This window comes from Pteronotus mesoamericanus, unplaced genomic scaffold, assembly GCF_021234165.1.
Source record: "Pteronotus mesoamericanus isolate MK-2021 breed Mesoamerican mustached bat unplaced genomic scaffold, CSHL_Meso_final contig_50, whole genome shotgun sequence".
NCBI classification, from domain to species: Eukaryota; Metazoa; Chordata; class Mammalia; order Chiroptera; family Mormoopidae; genus Pteronotus; species Pteronotus mesoamericanus.
Window position 1 is genome coordinate 5083556 of NW_026555186.1, and position 18768 is coordinate 5102323.

General features: G+C 44.1%; 1 protein-coding gene across 1 annotated transcript in view; it reads left to right on the top strand.

Moving 5' to 3' along the window:
• The window catches only part of RETREG1 (reticulophagy regulator 1), a 114115-nt gene that overhangs the window by 19896 nt on the left and 75451 nt on the right, over nt 1-18768 (top strand). The window contains exons 2-3 of the mRNA XM_054578311.1: nt 9625-9731; nt 14507-14537. Coding sequence (XP_054434286.1) covers nt 9625-9731; nt 14507-14537 — 138 coding nt within the window. The remainder of the gene's footprint in view (nt 1-9624; nt 9732-14506; nt 14538-18768) is intronic.

The following is an 18768-nucleotide window of genomic DNA, read 5'->3' on the forward strand; positions in this document are numbered from 1 at the left end:
CATTTGCTCTAATTCGCTTTTTTTGGTCGTCATAGATGAAGAAGTACTTCTCTAGACAAAGAAGACTTCTGAGTTTTATCTCCCATTTGTAGTTAATCGAGCCATTACTTTTTCTTGCTTTATTTTAATTACAAAACTGTGTATTTTGTTGGTCTTTAAGAAATATAAGCCCCCTTTCCCCAATATACACATATGTTTGACTGGGTCTGAAATTTGGGTGCATTTTACAATTAAGGGGGCCATAGTTTGTTTGGCAGCTTTTTTCCCACCTTAAAGGTATGTAATTAAGTTCCCACAGCATCTTCAGACACTGTTTTCGCAGGATCTGTGTAAAAGGCCAGGGAAAATGAAAGTGAACTTGAGTTGAGATTCAGAATTTTGCGATACGGAGGAAGACGGCCTCCAGTGTGCCTAACTCTTAAAAAGATAACAAGGTATTTCCCAGAAAAATGTGATGATCTGGGCTTCGAATAATGTTGGGTAAATCATTATGACATATGAGGCCCTTGTCTTGTGATTAGAGCCACTGTGATACTAAATAGTTGCCAGCTCCATAAAGGACTCTTCTCTAATGGAAGCCTATGTTTATAAATAGGTTTCAGTAAACGAAAACAATATCTCCGTTTTGGATCTCTGTTTTGAAAGATTTAGAAAACAAATACTACAGATTAATTCCTGCATCAGAATATGGAGGTTTCCAGAGCTTTCGTCTATAGATTTTCTTTCTGTAGACAAAAAAGAAAGTATATTTTAGCTGTTGACACCATTCATTTCATAGTACTAAGTGGGTTATACTTTACTCAGAAATGAGGGTTAGGTTTTTACACCTGGAAAAACTCATTTTCATCTGTTACCAAAGAGGTTTTTTTTTAAAAATGGTTTATTTTTGTGAACTCTCCATTAATTGGATCCTGTTAAGTCACTTAATATGTGAGGTAATGAAAAATATAGTTAGGTTGCCCTTGTCAAATGGATACATACGTATTCAAAAATTTTTTTTAGAGATTTATAGTTAGCCACTGAGTAGTTCTACGGGAGGCCCCTCCAGAACCGTCACCTCCTGGTTCATCGTGTGCGTCGTCCCTGCAGCCCAGTGCCTGTCCTGGCACTCTGGCCAGCCTGCCTGTGACTCCGTCCGTTGCCGACGCCGAGCAGGCAGCCCCGGGGCCCCAGGTGCCTACGGAGAGCTTGGCGATCAGTAAAGGGGCCGGGAAAAGCCGTGGCCCTGAATGATCAGGCCCAGAAAGCTGAGATGGTGCATTACCCAAGAGTGATGTAGGCCCAGCCTGTCCTTTTCCTTTTCGAGCATCTTCACGGGGTGAGTGCCCAACTCTCATGCACATGGCGCAAGAGCAGCAAGTGCAGACTAATTTGATATTATTAGTCAAAGTCTATGTCTTGATAGGAAAATTTTCTACTTAAAATCATGGTACTTTCCAAGATGGATTTAATTTGGGTATTTCCCAGCCTCCTTGTTTGTTTGTTTTTTTTTAACCCTAGTAGATGGCTGACCGCTATAGTCTTTTAGGCTGTCTCTGGATCTCTGTTTGTTTTCCTTATACTCTCCTTTGTCTCTGAACAAACGGATTGAGTCTTATGTTTTAGCTGGCCTGGATAACAGAGACGAGACTAGTCCAATAAACCATCCCAGCAATACCAAGTGAGCTGTAGCAGCTGGCTCCTTGAAAATCAAATTAAAATTCAGAATAATGTAGCTGAACCAGAAAGTGAAAGAGAAGAAAGGGAAGAAGAAATAAAAAGCCACAGGAAAAAAGCAGACAGACAGATTTATCCACCATAAACATGAATCAGAAATGATGCTGCACAAGCATGGCCAGAAGCCGTCCATGGGCTGTGATAACCACAAGCCGCCGATGCCGCCACAGGTCAAGGGGCTAATTTGGATAAAGACAAGGGTCCGTGGCCTTTTTTTCTTTTTATTGAATTAAGAAGTATTTCGCGGAGGAAAAAAGCCTTTATTGATCACCGATGGGGCCCGTCCTCTCAGGTGTGATGCAGTAGGACTGGCTCGGTGGGCGTGCAGAAGATCCCGTGCTGGGGATGAATGCTCTGCCGTGGCCACCTGGCAGTTCTTACTACTCTTATCTTTGAATCTGTGTTTTGTCAAAGTGAACTTTGAAGGGACAGTGAAGCATGGGCTGAGGTCATGGAGCCTCAGGTCACAGATGGTCCCACCTCCCCAGCGTGGGGTCCTTGCCACACCTTCCTTGCCTCTTGTTGCCAGTTCTGCCCAGCTGTCGCCTCCCCAGCCCTCCCTGCATGACTGCCCAGGGTCCTGTGCCCAGGGCAGTGGCGGGGCTGCATCAGTGAAGGGGTGTGGGGGGAGGGCCTGTGTCCCACTGCGGCCACCTGCCGCTCCCTGAGGCCCGAGCACAGCTGTGAGAAGGGCTTTCCGGGGCACATGCCCTGTGGCTGCAAGATAAGGTGGTTGCCTCTTTCGGGCTGGTAGGCAGCACCTTGGTGCATTCTGTGGCGACTGGACTGGAGCCTCAAACCCACCCTGGATCAAGGCCCCACATGTCCCTGGAATGGAGGTTCCAATTGCCTTGGGGATCTCTCATTTGTCATGGGTTGGGGCTATAGGCTGGTGGCATGGGCATATTAACTTCTCCATCCCCAGCAAGGTCTCTGCATTTCCACCTTGCAGTGGACCACCAAAATTGTGTACCCCCCTGAGAATGGTGTGTCTGCGTCGACCCCTCCCTTTAAATCTTACTGTCACTTGCTTCTCATGGTGTCTTGGGCATCCTGCATTTTGACCATAACCCATCTCTTAATAATTATCCTGCAGCATCCTAGAATCTTTTGACCACTGTGGGCAGCCATTTTTTCTCCAAATACCTCCATGGGTGAGGTGATCACCACAAATTTCTGTGGATTCTGTGAATGGGCATGTAGCAAGGTCACCTCGGAACTTGGCTGTGCTGTGTAATACTCTTTGGCAAATTCTAATGGTGTTTAGTTCTTCTATTGAGAACTGCTCTTTACCTCAAAATAAGTCGCAGCAGTGGCCAGGCAGATCAACACTTACAGACACTTAGACCTGGAATGCAGTTGTTTTCAGCAAGGTGTTTAAGAAAATCTCTTACTATGTCTTTGTGGACAAGATAGTATATGGACAAGAATATAGTGGGAGACTGTGTGGTCTGCCGTGCTCCCAAAGTGCCGATGCGTGCATCTCAGTTACTCAGGGAGCAGTTGCTGGTGGGGAGTGACGGGACTGCAGTATTGATGGGTCTCCTTGATCAATTGTGTAGATTGACATGCTCATGACATGCAGGTGCCCATGTGTTGGTGTTTTGGAGCTGGACAAGAAAACAGAAGTGATCGGTGCCAACTGTAGGTTTGAATGATGGGCTGTGTCACAAAAGAACAAATTTCATAGGACATACTTAGATTCAAAAAACTACATCTGAGAAATAGAATCCTTGGGGGGTTTTAACTGCCTGTAAATTCAGAGTAAGCTGGCATACTGATAGAGCTGTTAAAAAAAAAAGAGGCTGTGCCCAATGAGTTGAAAACTTATGATCACAAAAAGTCCTGCACACAAATTTTTAGAGCACTTTTATTTGTAATTGCCAAAAATTGGAAGCAACTGAGATGCCCTTCAGTAGGTGAATGGACAGATTGTGTACATCGTGCAAGAGGATACTCTTCCATAATAAAAGGAAGTGAGCCATCAAACCATGAAACAACACAGAGGAAACTGAAATACCGCTCAGTGGAAGAAGCCAGTCTGCAAGGGCTGCATGCTGTGTGATTCCCACTGCAGGACATTTGGAAAAGGCAAAACATTGGAGGGGATAAAGAGACGAGTGTTTTGGGGGAGAGAGGGAAGGATAACTAGGTAGCACAGGGGATTTTTAGAGCAGTGAAAATGCTTGGTATGATGCTATAATGGTGGATACATGACCTTGTACATTTGTCAAAACCCGCAGAATTTACAACACAAAGAGTAAACCCTAATGAGAACTATGGGCTTTAGTTATAATGTATCTATGTTGGTTCATCTGTTACAAGAGTTGTATCACTGATGCGAGATGTTTATACTGAGGGAATGCTGCAGGGAAAGGAGATATGGGAAATTTTGGTACTGCCTGCTTAATTTTTTTATAAACCTAAAACTTCTCTAAAAAAAAAAAAAAAGCCTGTTAACTAAAAAATACCTGTGTAAGTAGAGCTATGAAGTCCAGAGTAAAGGGATTTAAGGTTCCTCCCGGTGTCCCCACTCTGTAGGGACCAGAGGCCCTGTGGGAGAGTTTGGTTTGAGAGGTCACCACCTGGAGCTCAGCCAGAGGAGGGCAGGGCACCACAGAAAGAGTGAAGGAACCAGCATGTTTGTCCTGAAGAAGACAAAAGTTCAAGGAGTTCCTGCAGCCCTGCTGGGGACTGCTTGGTGTCTTTGAGCAGTGCCCCTGGAATCTCTTAAGTCAGTTTGGCATACCCGAGTGGGCACACCCCCACAAAATGGTGACAGTCCTTCCAGCGATTTCCACGTGATAACAGGCAGATGGAGAGGCAGCAACTGGCGACCGGGAGAGATTTGACAGAGCGTTAGAGAGCTGGCTTAGGGCCCTGCCACCTGGATTCACAGCCTGGCCTTGCCTCCTCCTGGTCTTGGGGCCTTAGGCAGGTTTCCTGACCTCTGTTTGCTCATCTGTAAAATGGGGATAATGTGAGCACCTTCCTCATGGGATTGTTATAAGGATTAAATGAGGGAACACCTGTGAAGTTCTTAGAATAGTGCTGGCACCAAGTATCAGCTTTATTATTCAGCCACAGTTTGATCCTGAGAGGCAGAACTAGCACCAGTAGGTCGAAGGAGGCAAAGTTCAATGGCGAGCTTTCTCACTCTTGCGTTCTAGCCTCCTTGCCCTCGCGCAGTTCCCTTTGCTTATGCTGTTCCCCAGCTCGGAATGCATTGGTCTCTTTCCACCTGGCTCAGTCCGGCTGCTCTGGGAAGTCAAAGCTTAAACACTACCTTCTCCTGAGAGTTTTCTCTGACTTCCTTATGCACTTAGCATCTCTCTTCTGTGCTCTCGCAGCGTTTTGAATAGTTCTGGGGTTAAACACAGTTGTTTACTTGGCTGCTTCTGGCTCCGCTGGGCAGACTGAGATCCGGTTGTCCGTGTATTTCCCGAAGCTAGTCCAGCCTCTGACTGACACTCATTGTGGGATGAAAACAGAATTGCCCTTCCCCCAGTAACAGCAGGCGCTGTGGGAAGCTGGGTGCTGCAGGAAGGCCGAGCTTCCTGACCTGAGGTGTATTTCAGTAGAGGCGGGTGACGCTAACAGGCGCATTCGTGGGTCAGATGACTGTAGTAGCATTTGCGCCTGGCAGCAGAGCCCCCTAGGGCTGGCACGGGGCGTGTTTGATGTCCTATCAGACAGTTTTCATGAAAAGAAAAGACTGGCTGGAAACAACTGTAATACTTTTAAAATAAATTTTGATTTAGTAAGATCGTAATATTCAAAACCCTCATTTTTCTTTCAGTTTTCCATTTTAGGTAGCATTATCTATTTTGTTTAATAAATCTAGCAGGTTTTAACCATTTCTGAGATAAGTCTTTGGTGGATGATTGGTTTCATTAAAAAGTAGTCATACTCTTCTAAACATTTTAAATGAATTTGTAAAATTTATATTCGCTCTGTTCCCTTGAATTATATCATTATCAAGGATTACTAAGGGGGTAGATACCAAGGTGGCTTGCGAGTCAACCTGAGCAAGTTCCCACCAGCCAAGATGAGGCAGTGGAGGGTCAATGGGGACAACACTGCAGCAGACTGAAGCGCATCATGTGTTGATTATGACACTAAAAACCCAAAAGCAATGAGTAAAACCAACTTTGTAACCTTTAGAAGATGCTAAGGAACTGCCTCATTAAATTGAAAGCTGGTAAATTAAGAGAAAGTCAGCGTTGATCCGGGCCCCTTGTACGAGACCCGTGCCTCCCAGGAATCAAACACCGACGAGGGGGAGTTCCTCTGTGTGGGTGTGTTACGGCTGACGCCTCAAGCACCGGTGAAGGGTGTCGCCTGTGTGCCTCCTGAGAATCACTGCTAATGTCACAAACAGGCGAACTCCGGACACCCAGACAGTCTGTGCCTCCCCATGGAAATACACGCCACCTCCTATCATGCAGTTTTACAGACAAAAAAGTTGAACCTAAATCTGGTCAAGCCTCTAGATCCAGCCACCAATTTTTACAGTCTGCAGAAGGGGCAGAGAAAAATGTTAAACTAAATCACAAGGATAACAATGAGCAATGCTGAGGCTCTGGAAAACTTCACTGGATCAATGAGTCTGTTTCTTTTGCCAACATATTCAAGCCAAAAAAGAGAGAGAAAGGGGGAGATGAGGTAGATGGCAGGAGACCTGCAAATTACAGGAAGCTTTAAGACACGTCTCACAAGTGTGTGACTTTTTCAGTGTTTTAGAGTGTGTACGTGTATGTGTGTGCACATGTGGGTATGAGTGTGGGTGCAAAAGACGGGGAAATGTGAATGTTGGCAGGATATCTGATGACATTAAAGAATTAAAACAATTTTTAAGGTATGATAGTGGTGTTCTTAGTTGAAGAAGTTCTTTTTTTTTGGAAAATAAATGGCAATATTTGCAAATTAAATTATGTGATGTTTAGGATTTGCTTAAAATCTTGGGGTGAGGTGGGGGTAGAGCTTAGTGTGTGGGGATATGGAGAAAACGAGACTAGCCATTAATGGAGAATTGGAACTTGGTTTATACCCTTTTGTCTCTCTTTTGTATATGTTTGAAATTTACCAAAGTAGAAGTTTATAAAATATGACTTTGTCTAACAATCCAAGCCCTCCCAAATATTAGGCAATTTCTATAAAATGAGTAAGTTAAACTCAGAGTGTTCCTAAGATTTTAATTTCAAATCACAAATCTAAATTATACAACTAGGTATTGTAAATTGGAGCCATAAAATGAATCATCTTAGTATAAATAATTAAAATAGCAAATATGTATAAGTTTTTCTAAATCCAAATTATTGATATTTGTGATTCATTTTTCAAAAATTCCTATAATTCTTGGGGTTCACTTCACCGTTACCATCCCAAGCCATTGGGGTTTGTCTTCTCACCTGGCTGAGGATTCTTAATGGCCAATGAGGCCCTCGGCCAGGGTGCCACCCGGATCCGTGCCCAGGACACACAAGGGCGTCACATCCCCAGGGCCCTTTGGAGTCACCATGGCCGTGTTCTTCAGGTTAGGTCTGCTGGAGGCCAGGGCTGTGGGGAAGTCCTGTCGATACCTCAGTTTTCTATTCCTGGAAGATTGTAACTTCCACTGAGAGGATAACTAATGACCTTCAGTGCTTCCATTGGTTTTGCATTTCTTTGATTTTTTAGAAAGATGTGTATGAGGCTTCCTAACTAGCTCTGAAGACCTTTGCACTTGAGGGGACTTTCTCTTCTTGGGCTTTGCTTGACTTTACAAAGAAGGCCATTCGGATGAACCGCACTAGTCAAACATTCGCAGACTCCCTCTAATGCAGTGTGATTCCAGCTGTGAGTGGCAGCTCATTTGTGGGCCCTGAGTCACATTAGTGAGTCACAGTCAGCGTTTAAAAATATAATAGAATTGAATGGAAAGTATCAGGAGGCATTAAAGATACAAGGATAAATGTTATTTTTTGAAACTTTGGTTTTGTTTGTACATATTTACACGCAAGTGAATTTCTTACTGTGGGTCACCATCAAAACCTTTGAAAACTGCCAGCCACTTCAGTACGAGGTGGGGAACACCAAAAAAGCCTGGCGCACACACAATAGCAAGAATTAATTATAAACTGATAGGGAGGAGGTAGGTTAAAAAAAGAAAATAAATATGAGAAAACAGCCTTGATTAAAATAAACATCAGAGCTCAAAAAAACAAAACAAAACCCAGAGTAAGCAGTAGTTGTTTAGTGGAGGAAAATTAATATTGCTAATGACACAGGTACTTGCATTACGGGTTGTCTTTTGTGTCTGTTCCTTCCCTCTGCGCTCTTGGTCACCGTTAATTCCATGTTGGTAGCTCAGTGCCTGTCCCATTGTAGGCAATCTGTAAATAAGTATTTATTGAATGGAAATACTAGAAGTTGGACCAGCTGTTTCAGAGGACCTAGAGGAAGAGCCTAGGGCCTGGGAATCTATTTTAACAAGCTTTCCAGGCAGTCAGCCTGGCAGCAGTTGCAGACCAATGTTTAAGAAGCACTGACCACTCATTTTCCAGGCCCAGGTCGCACACACAGGTGACATTAGAACCAAAGCTAGAACTTGGCTTGCCTACCTTTTGGTAAAGGGCTTTACCGGCAGCTCTCACCAGATATGACCTTGTAGTAAATGTCCAGGACTCCACACTTCTTCCGAATTTCGCCTCATGCTCTCTGCTGCCCTCCCACATTTTCCTAATCACCCATCATTTCATTTTCCTACTCTGTACGTTTGGCTTTCTCTCTATTGCTGGTATTAAGACCAGAAGCCCTGAAGTATCATTCAAGGGCCTCCCGCAGTCAGCCCCCAGCCTGTCTCCTTAGTCTCCCCACTCTCCCTGTGATCCTGCTCCTTTCTCTGGGGCCGTCCCAGGACACTTGGCATGTCCTGGGCATACCTTACCCTTCCCTGACTCCGATGCTCTCTTCACGTTGCGTCCTCCCATTGGAACAGCCTGTGTTTTCCCTTCAATTGCATTTATCCTTCCATAGTTCAAGTGCCACTTCTAGAACATTTTTCCTGACTTCATTGTTTCTTCTTTGCTTCCCTGTGCTCTCCATTCACGTTCTGTTAGAGTACCCAAGACTCATTGCATTGGACTTTGTTAGCTCAGTCTGTGTTATTATTCTCTCAGATGAGGAAGTTAAGTTTCCAGATGACAGTATTCGTGTTTTCTTTAATTCTCTGTATTCTCTATCATGCCTTGCAACTAACATTAAGTGACATATTCGTTGAGTTAATTTTCCTATGAATTATGATTACATCAGCATTACTGTTACTGGCAGCTTGGCCAATTAACTGCTGTGAAATGGCTTCAGCCACTAAGGGAAGCCTTGAAGCTCCTTGTGACTTTTTTAAAAAAAGTACTGCCGTGTTTGTGTGCTGTTCACGATAAAAGATTCTTTGTTTCTCTCTGGAGAGGAGGTGGGCAGATTGACAAAAGGGTAGTGATCTTAAAGAGAAAGTTAACAACTGCTATTTTTAAGAGCTTGGTGGGGGGAGGGTGTAGTAGGTAAAGAAATGAATATGACATAGAAGGAAAACATAAAACAGGACAAGGCATCTACTGTAGCTTCATTGTGTGTATTAGAAAACCCTGCAGCTCTGCCTTTGCAGCCCATCATAATTCTGTTTCAGGTCAATTCCATTCTCCATCTGTTAGCAGAGCGAGATTTGGGCCAGATCCAAGAGAGCAGGTCCTCTGCCCAAATTAGAGGTTGGGGTCTATTAAATAACGTTTATGTGGTCACAGTGGGGTGATTTGAATAGTGAAATATTTGTTGAAGGTATTTTTTGTTTCTGTGGCAGAAACTAAGCCTAATTAAAAAAAAAAAGATAAAAATCCTCAAACTGAAATCATTTGTCTGTTTTTGCTCTGATAGGTTCCTTGCATTGACACCGTGGAGAGTGTATCACTTGGTCGCCGTCATGATACTTGGGCGTGTTATTATGCAAATAATAAAGGATATGGTTTTGTCCAGAAAGAGAGGTAAGAGACTCAGAATTCATTATTATGGTATTTAATTTCTTAGAGCCTGAATGTCAGGTCGTGTAGGCATCTGAACCAAGAGGTCCTTCAAAAGGAGCGAAAGCCAGGTGATATAGGCATTGACTTCGCTATTTTTACTGTTGATTAAATATTTATTTAATATTTGTTATTTATTTAATTGATGTTGTCCCTAGTCATAGCTACTGTCCTTAGGCAAAACGTTTGTATGTGTTTCTTTCTTAGCTCAAAACACTATTATTTTAAATACCATTTTGATATTTCAATAGCCTGTAGTGAGGATAATAGTTAAATATTTATTACATCCTACAGGGCAAAAATGGGCCATTGGAAAATGGATTGGTTTACATATTTATTTTTTTCTCCTTCAATGAACAAAAATAATTCAGTGCTTAAAAACAATTAAATGCTTAAATTATTTTTTTAAATTTATTGATGACAAAAAGTGAGTTAATTTTAAACATTAAAAGTGAAAATTTAAATTATTTTAAAACTTTTCTGAAGGTGTTTTCTGACTAATTCCTATCATAAATCTGAGTCAAGCTTTTCCACACTCGGAGGATCCTCTTCTACCAGAGTTCGAGCTTGTTTTGGAGCGGGGCAGAAATTCCTCCTTGGAATAATTGGGTCCGTAGGTCCTAAAGGTGGTAGGATTGATTAGATTAAAAGCAGCTGAGAGAAAGTTACAATGAAGCATTTGATTTCACCCTGTAGTGCCAAATGGAGGGATACTTTTGGTTGGGGTATATGTGGACGGATGCACGGAACACCTGCCCAGAGTTCCAGCCCCGGCGGGGGCACCAAGGTCTCACTGTGCGGGGCACGCGTCTCCCGATGCCAGGTCCAAGAGCTGGGGTGTCAGCTATTGCACATGGACCATCATGATCTCTGTGGTGGACTTCAGTTTATATTTTAAGTCTTTACAGTTCTTAAACGAAATCTTTTACATTTCTAAAAATGTAAAAATGTAGAAATAGCCACTGACAAATTTTATCCATAGTCGTTTCAGCTCAGTAGTGGAAGCTGACTCACAGAGCAAGCTGGGCATCTCCATATTTTCAGTGGTTGTATCAGTTTGGTCCCAGCATAAGTTACAAGGAACAGGCAAGAGTGGAAGGCCAAGGATGAAGTTGAAAGACTCCACTCCTGTCCTTTTCTCCCTCTTGGCCCATCACACAGAGATCGTTTTCAGCACTGACTCATTGGCTTGATGGTCTTGCAAATGCAGAATTTTCACATTCACAAATTTCAAGGAACGTCTGCATTGCAAAGATTCAGTCCGTTAAAAAAAAATTAAGGTGGTAGAGTTGGGACAATACTACCCTAAAATGTCTAGTTCTTGAGCTCGTTCTCTCCATTTCCTAGCTGTGGGCAGACCCCGTCATAGGCTGAATTAGTGTCCTATGGCTGCTATAGAAAATTACCACAAACTTGGTGGCTCCGAGCAAGAGAAATTTCTTCTCTTGTGATTCTGGAGGCCAGTAGTCCAAAATCAGTCTTGCTGGGCTGAAGTCAAGGTGTCAGCAGGCTGTATTCCCTCTGGAGGCCCTAGGGAAGGACTGATCCTTTCCTGTCCTAGCTGGGATTGCTGGTGTCCTGGGCTTGTAGGCACATCACTCCAGCCTCTACCTCTGTGGTTGTATCACCCACTGGTGTCTGAGTCAACTCTCTCCCTGCCTTCCTCTCACAAGGACACTGTGATTTCATTTGAGGCCCATCTGCAAAGGATAATCTCCACCTCATGACCGACCCTTAGCTTAATTACATCAGGTAAACTCCTTTTTCCATAAAACTGACATTTTAGTTTCCAGGGATTAAAACCAGATGTCTTCGGGAGACATTATTCAGCCTACTCCACCCTCTGAACCTTTGTCCAGTGGAATGGGAGAAACCAACCCACCCTACAGGGCTGTGTAAGGGTTGAATGAGAGGGTAAAACAGAAGTGCCTTGGGCACAGTCACAGTCTGCTCTATTCAGCGCTGCCGTGTTATTGGAACAGCTGGGTTTGTTCCTCTCCAGTCAGTCTGTGAGAGCCTTTCCGTTTTGGGGCCTGTTAGGCACTGGGCTTCCAGTGGGATTCAGACACACCCCTGGGCTCTCTGTCCAAGTGGAGCTCTTATGCTTTGCCCCGTACGACAGACATTAGTCCCTGGCCAATCTTTCTGTCAGGGTTTTCACTGGGTGACATTACTCTGAGTACATCTTTTTTTTTGCTGAACGAAAGGAAAAAAAAACCCAAAAAAGAGAAATGGGATTAATTCCTGTGCTTTGCCAGCACCGCACCCACGCCCCCCCACCCTTGTCTCTGACTGAAGAAACACTGGTGCCTGCTTCATCTTCTTCCTAAAATCTTCTCTGACAGAGGACCATCTGAGGCCTGTAAATAGCTGGCAGGAGCCTGACTTCATGGGCCTTGCAGCCCAGGGCCTGGCCGTGATGAATTGGTCTCTGGGAGGCACAGAATTGGCTTCAAATTAGATCCAGATGCAGTTATGGTAACACCATGGCTTCAGTCAGAACTGCCAGCCGCTCCCATTAGGCCCCTTGGCCGACAGAAGCAGCAGCAGCAGCGAGGAAAGGACGGCCCAGTACTCAGGGCTCACGGGGCTCGACTTCCCCACGTGCCACGACATTTTTGGCTAAAGCTATTAAACTTCCATTATTAAGAATATAACCGCAATCTTCCTCTCCCTCTATTATTATTTTAGTACCATCTCAGATGCTTACCATGCCATAGGTGAACAAAGGATGGCGCTCCTTCTTGTGAATTAGTCTTTGTGAAGCCTACAGGAACCCATGTCTGTGCGAGCCGCCAGCATGGGCAACCTCCAGACACCACGGACCTCTCTCTCCCTCTTACGGTTGTGTGCTTTGAGTGCCTGCTTCCTGCATAACCCCCTCGTCTGGGCTCTAGGGAGCTCTTCTGCAGGATGGAAAACAACTTCTGCAGCCTTTGGCTTTTCCTTGACCACCTTCTCTTTCTCCTTCATTGCAAAAGAACCAGAATGTCCGTCCCAACTCTCCCTTAAGATGCCTTGGGCTCAGCAGGGCTCCACAGGGCATGCCACCTGAGTAGCATTTTCACCCACTATCTCTTCCCGCCTTCCCTGTTGAGAAATCTGCACTACCCATTTGTGCCACGTGCTGGTTGCTACTGAATACAGGCCCACCAGGAACCCTGGCCTATGAACTGTAGTTCTTTGTGCCCCCTCCATTCTCTGTCATTCCAGCTTATACCCTGATGGCTTGAATGGCAACCTGTATTCAGTCACCTACTAGTGTGGCCTCATCTTTGACCTTCCTTACCCTTTGGAAGTACTGTGTCTCCCACCCCTGCAGGGGCTGAAGGTGGACCCCTCTGCCCGGGCTCCCATCCCTCGCTACTGTTGAACCAACGCTTGGTGCTCAGTTCATGTGTCTTCCTGCCCAGCCTCCGCCATTGCACTGTCGCCCAGCCCTGTGCAGCCCCAGCCTGGTCTGTACTCCACAACTGCAGCGCCCCTCTCCTTAAATTCTACATGCCCTGTCCCCTTAGCCAGCAACCATACTCATTTTTTTCAATTTTTAATAACAAAACAAGCAAGCAACCCCCGTACTCTTACCTCCTCTCTCTACTCTTGGCTCCAGGGTTGTCAGAGACACGTCACATGGCACGGTGGGTTGGGGCTTCTGGGATGTCATCTCTCCAACTTTTCAACGTTAGTGGAGACCTCACTAGTGCTCCTTATTCCTTGGGTTCTTTTGTGTTGTTTACTTGCTTGGTTTTGATATGCCGTCTAACTCCAGAATGTTTGAGGCAGCTTATACGGAATATAAAAAATAAGGCTGCTTACAAGAGGTCTAGTAGAAGAACAGGAGTCTAACATGGTGACTGTAATTGAGCAACGGATTTATCCCTGGGCTCACGGCAGCCAAGGCAAACAGGAAACCAGATCAAACGCACCCATCTAACAACCTGATGAAAGGCCGCAAGCAATTTTGAGAAACTTATTCCTGAGGTTAAATTTTAAGAAGAGCTCATCACCTAGATCTTTGATAAGGGGATATTGAAGAACAAGAGACAACATCTTTTGTATTTGATGGAAAATGCAGAAACCGCCTTCTAGCCATTTCATTAAAACTGGCAGGTGAAAGTATAGTATTAAGACATAGCCCAGTGAAGAAAGTTCCCTGGGGATAAGAAAGCAAAGGAGACCTAGGTATATCTTTTTCTGCTGATTTCATTTGAGCCTATATATAAGGTCAAAACACTTAATGAATGAGTAGGTAAAACTCTCCTTTCTCATATAAGATGTCTTAGTTCCCCTTTTGTCAGAACCATTTCAAAGCTTACCATAGATGCCCCCTCTGTTACTGGTGTTTTCTTGAGCAGCCACATTCCTCCCTTCCCAAAACTCTACTGGTTTGTCTCCTCGTATAGTTTCTTTCTTGATTCGTATTTACTTGGGTGCAAGCTTTGGCTGCCCCACTGGGCAGTCAGGTCCTCAAGGCAGAGCCCTGTGGTGTGTAGTTTTCCATCTCCCACGGTACCTATCCAAGTGTTTTACATGTAGTAGTATCTTAGTAAATATTTGTAGACTAATTGCCTGAATTAGTTAATGGTATCAAAGGTATATACAGAGTGTGATTGGATAGTTACAGAATTTAAAGATCTAAGCATTGCATTTTAAATTGTTCAGAATATTTCTACATTGAGAAATGCCTCCAGAGAAAAATACCTCGGTTAAGTTTCACCTTTCACTTCTCCTTATTGCAGGTGCACAGTTGTGGAGAAGCCTCAGTGAAAGGTAGGAAAATTTCCATGTTGTGGCTAACGGGGGGGAGGTGACTGAGCCACCAAGATGGATCTCTGAAACAATATTTCAGTGACAGGAATCTAAATCCTAGAGTAATTTACAAGAATGGGAGCATAAAAGAAAATTCAAACAAATTGAGGGCAAGGATCCAGTTTGGACTCATTGAAAAAATAATTCATGTCTTGCTGTAACATGGGGCAACCTGAACATGTGACAGTCACAATGTGTGAGGACTGGAAGTGAAGAAGGAGAGTGTTTCCATTGGGGAGTTCCTTTCAGACCTTATTTTGGGGCGTGAGCAGCACTGCTGAGGGAGAACGGGGCACCTTGGGTCCTGAAACTCTGCTGGAACATTCCCGAAGGGCTGACCGCACTGTCCCTTCAGAGGACTTTGGTGTGGGAGGAGCGGGCATGAGGCTGTCAAGGGTGAGGGTGCAGCAAATGCTGACTGACCTTGTGACTCTTTGCCCAGCCGCAGACGAATCATTTCCCTTTTCATGGGGTGTCACCTCTCATGAAGTAAATGTGCTATTTCCAAGCAGGAGAGGAAAGAAAGAGCTGGGCGGTTGACAAGGGGAACATAACTCACTTCACCAGTTGTGCTTTTGGGAAGTGGAAAAATGAGGAAAGTATAAGGATTAATATTCCAGTAAAAGGAAATTTTTATAGGCACTTATTTATTTTTTTTAAATTCTGCCTTAAAAAATTCTTGTATTACTTAGAGGTGGTTGGGGTGCTCGATTAATATCGAAGTGGCCAGCATGAGATGAATGCTCAAACAGGAGGACTAAACAGTGCCTTTAAATTCCTGTGAGAAAACATAACGTGGTATTTTATATAATGCACCTTGAAAGGCTGTGCTCTTGGAAATAATGCTGAGTTCAGGTGTAAAGGGTAATTTCATGACCAGTTGACTTCTGCCTGCTTGTTCTCCATTCTGGATCCCAAATTCCCATGGACAGAATTCCCATGGACAGAATTTACCCAAATTCCCATAGGTAAACTTGCCAGGAGACTCCACAGAGGGAGACAGGGGAGATAAGAAAAATCGGACGCCCAGTGGTTCGCAGGGAGGTGGGAGGATGCGTGGGCGGGACAGCATGGCCCAGCGGAGGAACCCGCAAGGCTCTGACAGTCACTTGTCTCGAGGTCTTTCCCGAGGCCCAGTGTTCCAGTTTGTGTGCACCTAAGCGCGGGGCTGGTTGGCAGTGCAGCCCGCTGTGTAATTAGATGGTTGGAACTTCCTGTCCCAACTCCTGACCTCTGGGGAGGGGAGCAGGGCTGGGGATCGAACCAATCACCAGTCACCAATGATTTAATCAATCATGCCTATGTAATGAGGCCTCTGTAAAACCCCAGAAGGCCAGGGCATGGAGAGCTTCTGGGTTGGCGGACATGTGGAGAGACTATGGCGTCTCTGTACCCTTTCCCCATAACCGTGTCCTATGCATCTCTTCCATCTGGCTGTTCCCAAGTTATTTCTTTTGTGATACATTAGTAATCTAGTAAGTAAAATGCTTCTCTGCACTCTTTGAGCTGCTCCAGCAAATTAATTGAACTCACAGTGGGCATTGTTGGAGCCGCCGAGTCAGAAGCACAGGTGACAGCTGGACTTGTGATCGGTGTCTGAAGAGAAGGGGATATTTTCTGATATTTTTCACTGAAGTTTCCATTGTATAATTACACTTCTAATCTATGCACCCCATTGAGGATGTGAACTTAAAATATTTATTCCTCAAATTCCTTTGATGATGATTTGGTGTGTTGTTTACAGTGATTCTTGGCATCTAGTACTGGGTAGTTCTTGTGTTTTTAACATTGAAAGCATGTGATGGATTAGAGGCTCCTTGGAGGCAGAGGGAGGCTGTCCTGCTCCTGTGAGCCATGTGGGATGGGGGTCTTCCCACTTCCAAGCTCTCAGGTGCTGAGCTCAGAAACCTCCCTCTTACTTGGCCTTAGTTAGAGATTAACTCCCACCACCACGGGCCTGCACAGCTGGGGTTCCCAGGTCAGCAAACCAGGGTTAGTTTGAACTCTCTGTAGTGCCATGCGGGTAGGTGGTTTTCAGTCTCGGAGTGAGCCAGACCTTCTCTTCCAGGAGCTCTGTTTAGCACATTTAAGGGCTATGAAATACACTGTTAAAAAGGTAAATCAAATAATGGAGTGTTCTCCTTTCGTAAAGCCATTGTACAGTTTTTACATTAAAAAGGAGCGCCTCAAAAAGGGAACCCTTGTGCACTGTTGGGTGGGAATATAAACTGGTGCCACCACTATGGAAAACAGTATGAAGGTGCCTCAAAAAATTTAAAATACAACTGTATAGTATATGGTCCGGCCATTCCATTTCTGGGTGTGTATCTAAAGAAAACGAAAACCAGATCGAAGAGATATCTGCACCCTCATGTTCATTGCAGCATTCCTCACGTAGAAACAGCCTAAAGAGTCTGTCAGCAGATAAATGGATGAAGAAAATTGGTATATATACACAATAGAGTACTATTCGGCTATTAAAAAAGAGGGGAATCTGCCACTGGTGACAGCATGGATGGACCTTGAGGGCATTCTGCTCCGTGAAATGCCATGATACAGTGTGATCTCACATGTGGAATCTAAGGCAGCTGAACTCTTAAAAACGGGGGAGATGGGTAATGGCCAGGGCCCGGGGGACGGGGGTGTGAGGAGATGGTTGAAGGGCACAAGCTTCCAGTTATAAGGGGACTGAATTTTGGGGACCTAATGTACAGCCTGGTGGCTGTAGTTAACGATGTAGTATTATATATTGTAAGTTGCTAATACATTTTTAATGTTCTCACCATAACAACAAAATGGTAACTATGTGAGGTGAAGGATGTGTTAACTAACCTTATTATGGTAAACATTTTGCAGTATATATGTGTGTATTAAATCAGCATATTGTTCACCCTAAAATTATGTAATGTTTTACATAAATTATATCTCAATAAAGCTGGGGGTGGGGGGAAGGAATGCCTCCCTTCTTTATTTACATCCAATGGCTTGTTATTTTAGGCTGTTGTTCATTCTTTGGGAAAATTGGCTCTTGTCAGCTAAGCTAGGCTTCAAGTATTCCCTTCGAAATTGAGCAGGAAGACGGTGTATGTGTACATTTATGCATGTGGAGTTTTTCTGAACATTTAAAGGGTTTTCATAGTGTTCACATGTATTATACTGTGCTACATAACAGTAAAGCCAGCACCTAATTTCCAATATTATCAGCAATAAAAATTGGGTCATTTTAATCATATGCCATTCACATACTGACTTTTGTGCCTGGAAGATTCATTTTTGTGCAAATGTGATTCTCAGTGGGTAAATTCTGAGATGTGCTCATGCTTGACGTATATTTTTTTAATAACCAATAAGCACCAACTCTGCAATCTGTGAACAGGATTTATATAGAGCTGTGTCAGCCTTACCAAATTAACATCTTTTATGACTCATTCCTAGTATTGAAATGAAATCTGATCCATAGTGTAATAGCTTTTTATTTCTGCATGTGACTCTGGCGGCAGACTGAATGAAGTCCTCCGTTAACAAAGGAAAAGTTGGGCACCTCAACTTTTAATAACAAAATTGTTTTCAGTTAGGCCAGGTTTTTCTCAGTAAATGTAAATTAGAAAGAAATGACTTTATTTACATAGGCACCAATCATTCAAAAACGAGTTACCTAGTTCTTTAATAGTTTTGTACATTATAACCCAGATGAAGGAGCTGTTCTCATAAATCTTGTTTAATTGTTCAGCACCAATTTACGGAAAACGTAGGGGGTTTTTATGGGAACTAACCATCCTGAAAATTATGGCCCTGGGACTTTGTAACAGACTTTGCAGGAACCCCCGTGCCTCTAGCAGGGTGTCCATCCTAGGAAGTGGCTTTGCAGTGGTGGAAGGAGGGCATCAGATCTCTGCCTTACCGTGAGCTGACTCTTCAGGGACCCAGCGGAGAATTAGCCGTCAGTCTTCTCGAGCCAATAGGGATTAGCAAGAGTTGTGAGCCTTCTGCCTCCAGCTCAGTCAAATTGCAGGATGGCTCCGTCCAGCCTGACTCTTCTGCTCTTGGGAGAAGTGGTTCTGGGGCCCCACTTCATGGATAACATGCCCCTTGTCTTGTCAGCATCGAGATTAACTGCTAAAGTGTTCTAGCTTTTCTTTTTCCTCCCTGAGGGAAGAGGAGCCAAGAATCTTTGGTTGTAAAACCAAAGTCC